The sequence below is a fragment of the Lactuca virosa genome, chromosome 4 (genome assembly GCF_052849685.1).
Source record: "Lactuca virosa cultivar CGN04683 chromosome 4, Lactuca_virosa_CGN04683_v6, whole genome shotgun sequence".
NCBI lineage: Eukaryota > Viridiplantae > Streptophyta > Magnoliopsida > Asterales > Asteraceae > Lactuca > Lactuca virosa.
The window spans coordinates 488,863,676-488,871,611 of record NC_136429.1 but is presented as its reverse complement, the minus strand read 5'-3'; the positions used below and the strand labels follow the sequence as shown (position 1 = coordinate 488,871,611).

The 7,936-nt window shown below is 36.0% G+C and overlaps 1 protein-coding gene across 1 annotated transcript; it reads left to right on the top strand.

Annotated features, from left to right (window-relative positions):
* The first annotated feature begins 5,895 nt into the window (after positions 1-5,895).
* On the top strand, positions 5,896-7,662 carry LOC145109273 (chorismate mutase 1, chloroplastic-like). The gene is made up of 6 exons (XM_079046421.1): positions 5,896-6,147; positions 6,315-6,537; positions 6,634-6,720; positions 6,802-6,945; positions 7,034-7,126; positions 7,201-7,662. The coding sequence occupies exons 1-6, from the start codon at positions 5,963-5,965 to the stop codon at positions 7,435-7,437; spliced, it is 969 nt and encodes a 322-aa protein (XP_078902547.1). The 5' UTR covers positions 5,896-5,962; the 3' UTR covers positions 7,438-7,662.
* Positions 7,663-7,936: the final 274 nt, after the last annotated feature.

Below are 7,936 nucleotides of genomic sequence, written 5' to 3'. Positions count from 1 at the left end.
GAATTTTCGTATAACAACAGTTATCACGCCAACATTGATCGGCCTCCTTTTGAGATGCTCTACGGAAGGAAGTGTAGGACCCCGATATGTTGGGGTGAGGTCGGTCAGCAGGTCATGGGGAGTACGTAGGTGGTACTCAAAACAACAGAATTGATTCAGCAGGTTTGCGGCAGACTTTAGATAGCACAAATCCGACAGAAGAGTTACGCAGATAGACGTCGGTCATACTTAGAGTTCCAGGTTGGGGACATGGTACTCCTGAAGGTGTCACATTGGAAAGGTGTCATCCGATTTAGGAAGCGGGGAAGACTGGGCCCCAGGTAAATTGGTATCTTCATGGTTTTAGCCCGGGTGGCCAGGGTGGTGTATCGTTTGGATCTGCCAGAGGAACTTAGTCAGATTCATAGCATTTTTCATTTCTCTCAGTTGTGGAAGTGTTTGGTTGATGATTTTGTAGTGGTTCCATTGGAGGACATTCAGGTGGATGATCTCCTGAATTATATAGAGAGAGACCGGTAGCGATCCTTGACAGGAGGATGAAGACTCTGCAAAACAAGGTTGTGAATCTCGTGAAGGTGCAGTGGCAGCATCGAAAGGGTTCGGAATGGATGTGGGAGCTGAAGGACAAGATGAAAGAGCATTACCCCAAATTATTTGAGGTGGCGGACTTCGATGACGACGTCTAATTCAATTGGAGGAGAGTTATAATGCCTGGATCTTGAGGTACTTTATTTGTAATTGAAATTATCATTTTGAGGGTTGCCACGGTGTGGTGGAGGCACCACCACAACATGGTGAAGCGAGAAGGATTCGCGTGTTTTATTTAAGCCACCATGACGTGGCAGTATTGGCCACGACGTGGTGGACGGTTGATGTGAAAACCCTATTTTTCCGGGTTTGCTCCCTATTTAAAGGAATGATGAGGTTAGGGTTTGCTCATCCTCAGCCTCCATCATCCCCCTCAAGCCCTAAAGAAAAACCTAATCACTTTCCTCCATTATTCAGCTAGTTTTGGTGTTCCTTGAAGCTAAATAAGGAAGAAGGAGGAAGAATGAAGCAAAGATCAATCAAGCAAGTCTCCATTCTTCACCTTGGCACTCTTCTAGACCTTTGTAATTTTCCAAGACTTGATTTTTATCATGTTAGGTCGTTAGTCTTGAGTTTTATACCATAAACTTCTTGTTTTTGTTTATTGAGATGATGAGATCTCATAAAGTTTGCAACTTTATGAATCTCTGGGGCATTCGGTATAATTTGTGAATTGGATCTGGAGTTTGGTTGAGTTTTAAATCCATGCATGAGATTTAGGTCATAAAACCCTCATTTTGACCTAATATGGGTTCAAGACATGCATTGGACATGAATGTCTATAAAGCATCAACGTTTAGGTTAGTTTTGGTGCTAGAAACACTACTGGAGAAGACGGACTTCAGATTTAAAGGAATAAGTGCTTAATGGTTAAGTTCACGCCTTATGGATCCTAGGGTTTGAGTTTTGGTCCTTTTTAGATGGTCCTTAGGGGCAAAGTTAGAAACTTTATCCCTCTAGATCATGTTTTGAGTGAGATCTGAGGTTTGTAGCTTGAGAGGTTGAAGTAAACAACTTAATCAATTAAGCTGTTTGGAATCCCATTTCCACGACGTGGTGTCAGGTCACCACGTTGTGCCGCCTGGGGGTCAGATCGTCTGTTTTGTCCTTTAGGGACCACGACGTGGTGAAGGACCACCACGACGTGGCAAATCAACGTTGGCCGTTGACTTTGACTTTTGATTTTTTGACTAGAAGGTATTTTGGGTATTTTGAGTTGTATTTGAGATTGGTCACTATTTGATGAATAGGTGACGGGTAGAGCTGATATTCGGAGCCGAGACCTATTTAGTTATTTGTTCCGACTGAGAGGTGAGTCTCCTCACAGTACTTGCGGGTTAAAGGCACCAATGACAGCCCATTGGATTATGTTATAATATGCTAGCTATCTTAGTGACTCTTTCATGTATTTTATGTGTTTATATGTATACCGGGTGGGGTCCGATGCCAGGCGTGGCCTGATGAGTGTGTTGGGCGGGGCCCATCGCATGTTATTGACAGATCTGTTCCGGGCGGGGCCTGATGCTTGTCGGGTTGGGCTCATTGTATGTATGGTATGAGGTGTTTTGAGGAACTCACTAAGCTTTGTGCTTACTATTTTCAGTTTATGTTTCAGGTACTTACGGTTTAAAGGGGAGGAGCTCGGGATGATCGCATTGCACACACCATGATTTTCCCGCTTTATTGACTATGATGTACTTTTGGAATTTTATTGATATACACTGAATACTTTAGGCTTTTGACAAACATATTTGGTTGATGGATTATTCAATATAAAAAGAAAATTTTTGGTTCTGAGTTTTGGGACATTACATATTGATTATGACATCCTTAAAGATTTTATTTGAGGCAATCTTGTTCTCAAAAGATTTTTATGTACTGGGATTTTCCGCAAGTGAAGTATCATGATTTTTAAAGCGTAAAGAAAGTTCTTTTTGGTTCTGAAAATTAGAGGATGTCACAAGAAGAGGATAATCGACAACCGATTTACAGGTTCTAGAACCACCATTCGACACCCTGCACCCTCCTTCCATCACTAGATCTGATTCCAACACTCAAATCTAGACACTCTAACGATAATAAGAGGGTTGATTCCTCCCATAAATCATCGAGTTCCGAAACCCGATTGAAGCATCAACATCTGGAAATCTGATTGAACGCATCAGTAACAAAATAAGGGATATTCTCTTTCGCCTTCGGTATGCTGGAAAATCGATTAAAGCATCAAATTCAGAAACCATCGATTTTTGGGATTTTTCATGATTCAATTCCAATGGGGGTCAATTTTGGATTTTGTTTATGGATTATTTTTGGTGGGATCCAACATATATGAAATTAAGAATGAAACTTACTAGTCTCCATACACATGTTAACGACATCATTCAAGTTTTCTACCTTACTCATAATTCTAATAGCAAGTTCGGGAGCATCAGACTCTTCTTTCATATCAAGAGCTTTGAAACTCTTCATTCAATCAGTATTCATATCTCAAACTATATATCACATTATACATACGCCAAAGTTCACAGAGTAACTGAAGAAATAATCGAATTTCCCAAAATGAGCAACCAAAATTAGGGTTTCTCCGTCAATCTTGATGATAAAACAATAATAGAGTTAATTGTGAGAAATATTGATGTTTAGACTTTAGAGAAACTGAGTTATCAGATTTGATTTTCCTGGAAGGTATGATGTTAATTAGAAAAGAGGATGATCAAAGCAACCAACACAAAGAAAATGAAATTGAGAGCAACGTCTTGTGGTGTCGTTCGAGCTGGGGTAAAAAGAAATTATAGAAGAAAATGAACTTTTATAAATTTTAAAAACATTTGAAGATTTTTTTTAATCTATAAATGATAAATAAACAAAAGTAAATTAAAAAAGAAATTATTAAGGGCAAAATAATCTTTTTATGTCCGTAGGGATGAAGTGTGCAACTTTTAATGACATGAGGGACGGTCCGAGTTAATTTTTGAAAATATGGATTAAACATGATTTTTGGCACCTGTACGAAGGACGATTCATATAATTTACCCTCGAAATTTATATAAAATCGTAAATTATGTGATCAAAACTTATAAACTACAAGACAGAGTTTTTTCTATATCATTTGATAATGCTTTCAATAACAACATTGAATGTGTATAAAAAACTGTCAAGCAAATGCTTTAAAGGTTTAAAAAAACTGTCAGGCAAATGCTTCATGATATTTTTATTTATATTAACGCTTAATATCTTAAATATATTAAGTTTTGTGTTGATGTGAATGCCTTTTTCTTAGGTCCGAATTGGGATGTACCTACTCGATGGAACTCCACTTGTAACATGTTTGAATGTGGTTTACGTCAAAAAGATACTTTAAAATGTTTTATGACAACCTTGTGGAACGTAATCGAGTTATGTCTTATTCGAAATCGAGTTGACATACTCTCAAACTTAATTGTTTCCAAAAATGCTTAGAGTTTTTAAAAAATGCAATTACTTTTGTGTCACGAATTTATTATCCTCAAAGTTGTTTAACTTTAAATCAAATACTTTTAATGTGTTCGAAAATAAACGAGATTGAAATGTGGGGTGACATGTTTGAAAATGGTGAAACCAATGAAATGCAAGTTTATAAAATATTTCAAAAGTATGCCTCCGGTTATAAATTGTGCCGCCGTTTTGAACACGACTATAAATATTGGCGGGGTTGATTATAACATTTCTTATTCTTATGATTTGAGTTTATTAGAAAAATATTAAGATTATGCTTCAAAAGAAATATCAAAATTTAACAAAGTTCTTCAAAATTTGTTTGATGTTTTATTTAACAAACTACAATTCAACAAACATTCATGACATGATGCGAATTTTAGGGACATCTGGATCGATTTTTCATGATTATAGCTAAACAATTCGACTCTATAATACTTTCAAAAATGAAAATATCAAACGAGCTCGGTCTAGCACTCCTAATAGTCAGCTTGAAAGGTATATTGGATCTGACTTTTTGGCACATATAAGTATATAGAGTTTGAGAATTTTGATATTTTGTCCGTGTGGAGAAATACGGAATCCCAATTTCCGATTCTAGCCACTATGGTCCGCGATGTACTAACCATTCAAACTTCTACAATAGCTTTGAAATTTGTTTTTTCTATTAGTGGCCGGGTTATATAACCTATAAGAACAAAACTTACCCCTTTGTCGGTGAAAGTAAGCATATGCTTGAAAGCCTACTTAGATGGCATTGAACGAACATAAAATATTTCACCACTAAAAGACGAGTTGTTGAGGGTTGAACAAGAAATGGTAATTGAGAATATAGGTACCATTTACCTTATAAGAACTTGCATATGAATCAAAATTAAGCGACATGAAGGAGGATGATTAAATCCAAACAACAGAAAGGATGATTAATTAAAACAAAAACGATTATGTTTACTGTTTTTATGTTTGAATATGTATTATTTTATTGTTTTATGTATTTTTATGAAAAAGAAAAAAAAACAAAGAAAAATGCCTCATGTAGTAATGCTTTCAGAGTTTACTCACTTCGGAAATTAAATGGGCTACCACATTTAATTTTTTATTTTTGATATCTCCTTGGGCCAAATACAAAACCATACAAGTCATGGTTGTCAAAATCGCGATCCTGATCGTATGATCGTACGATCCTAGGTATGAAAAACGATCCAGATCGTAAACGGATCGTATTTGGGGTAGGATCGTAAGATCGTAGGTAGGATCGTAGGATCGAGATCCGATCCGATCCTACCTTCCCTTGATTTTTTTTTTTTTTGCAAATGATTTTTTTTACCACTTTATGTCTTTTATTCTTTACTAATTTACCATTTATCATTTTGTGTTGTGACTTATGACTAATATTTTGAAGTTTTTATAACTTTTGAAAAAAAAATTGAATCTTTGAAATATTTTTCATGATTAAAAATTATAAATTAAAATTATAATTCATTTTGTGGGATCTTAGGATCTCGATCCCGATCTTACGATCCCGATCTTGCAAACTCAAAAACGATCTTATATAGGATCCCGATCTTGACAACCTTGATACAAATTACAAATACGCTTCGGATATTAAATGGGCTGTCATTATCGAGAAGAACAATTACAAACAACAAAACAGAGTGAAAATATTTTCAATTTGGCCTGCTTTTCCGAACCGGTTGTCCCTAAACCGGTCTCAATTCGATCCGATTTCTATACGCTTGAGTATCTTCCGGTTTAAACCGTTTTGAAATCGACCCGGTTTTGATTTGTTTGACTCGATCCCATCCGATTTGGGCACTGCCACAGTGCCACTTCTACCACCAAGGCACCAACCCCTTTGTTTTCTTTATATGTGATTCACTTCTTCATTGTTTATTTTTCCATGGAGGCTACGCTACTCAGAATCCCCTTTTCTCCTGCCATCTCCGCAACTTCTTTGTCTAAATCTTCTAGAACGATCACTCCATTTCGTCCTCCAATGTGGAAGAACTGGAACTTACAGATATCCAATTCAGGGGTTTCGAAGAATGGCGTTCAATCCGTTCAAGCATCTGCGACTTCATTTGGGTAAGTTATCTTCACCTCGTCTTCGAATTTCTCGGAATTTTATCGATTCGAACTCTTTAATTGTAATTTTGACATATAAGTTTTAGGGTTCTTTCCGATCCCAGTTTGTTCACATTCTAATACTTTTCAGAGAACAATGTTTCATTTGTTCATTTGTTTCCTTATAGATCAAAGAATGAGACACGAGTAGACGAGAGTGAAATCTATACTCTTGATGGTATAAGAAGTTCTTTAATTCGACAAGAAGATAGCATTATATTTAGCCTTGTGGAAAGAGCTCAATTTTGCTACAATGAGGATACATATGACCCTAATGCTTTCTTCATGGATGGCTTCAAAGGTTCTTTAGTCGAGTTCATGGTCAAAGAAACCGAAAAAGTCCATGCTCAGGTAATTCAAATTCAAATCCACAATTTCACATTCTATGACAAAAATTGACGATTTCATCATAAAAGATAACGACTTTTCATCCTTTTCTTATAACAGGTTGGAAGATACAAGAGCCCTGATGAACACCCGTTTTTCCCAAATGACTTACCTGACCCTATGTTGCCCCCATTGGAATACCCACAGGTAATGATAGTTAGAAAAATGAGTTCTTTTATTGGTTTTATTGGGTTTATATCAGTTCTTTTATTGATATAATAAATATAGGTGTTGCATCCTTGTGCTCAAGATATTAATATTAACCTCAAAATATGGGATATATACTTCAAAGATCTTCTCCCTAGACTTGTAAAGGAAGGAAATGATGGTAATTGTGGATCAGCAGCAACCTGTGACTCCACCTGCTTGCAGGTATGAATTTTAATTTTTAAAAAAATTACTTCAGAAAACGGAGGGCAAATTAGTAAAAAAACAATCTTTACTTGGTGTTAATATGCAGGCCCTGTCTAAACGAATTCACTATGGTAAATTCGTAGCGGAAGCAAAATTCCGAGCTTCACCTTCTGATTATGAAGCTGCGATTAAAGCGCAAGTGAGAATCAATCCTAATGTATTCGTTATTATTTTTTGGTTTCACAAGGGTATAATGGTAATTTCGAGATGCAGGATAAGAAAAAACTGATGGATTTATTGACGTATCCGGCTGTGGAAGAAGCAATCAAGAAACGGGTGGAAACAAAAGCGAAGACTTTTGGGCAAGTGGTGACTGTTGGGTTTGGGGAAGATGCGATTGAGCCTGTGTATAAAATAGAACCCACTTTGGTTGCGGATCTTTATGGGGATTGGATTATGCCATTGACAAAAGAAGTACAAGTTGAGTATTTGTTGAGAAGATTAGATTGAAGGATTGAATGAATGTGTATGAATTGTTTTTTTTTTCAAAGATATGTGAAACTTTTTAACACGATTTGGTAGAAATTAGTGGAGTTATAGATCATCGAAGAAATCTCAAGGATATAATGCCATTTTCAAGTTTGAATCGACTTTGGATGAATGTCTTTTGGAATTTTTGAAAGTAATGGAATCTAGAAAAGGAATTGGAATATGAGAAGATTTGAATCCCGAGAATTATAATCTATCGTGTGTGTTTGTTTAGCGGGAAATTGGATGAAAGTTTTGATAAAAAATTATATAAATTTTAAAATTTTATTACTATTTAAATAATTTTGTTCATTATAATTTGAGTAAATTACAAATGTGATTTTTTGTGCTTTAATCAAAACAGCTGAAAAACGTCCGGCCGATTTTGACTGTAGTTCAAAACCGCCCCCAAAATTAACCGATTAATATAGAAATTTACAATTTAATTTAGCAAAAATTTGTCTGATCTTAAAGAAACGTA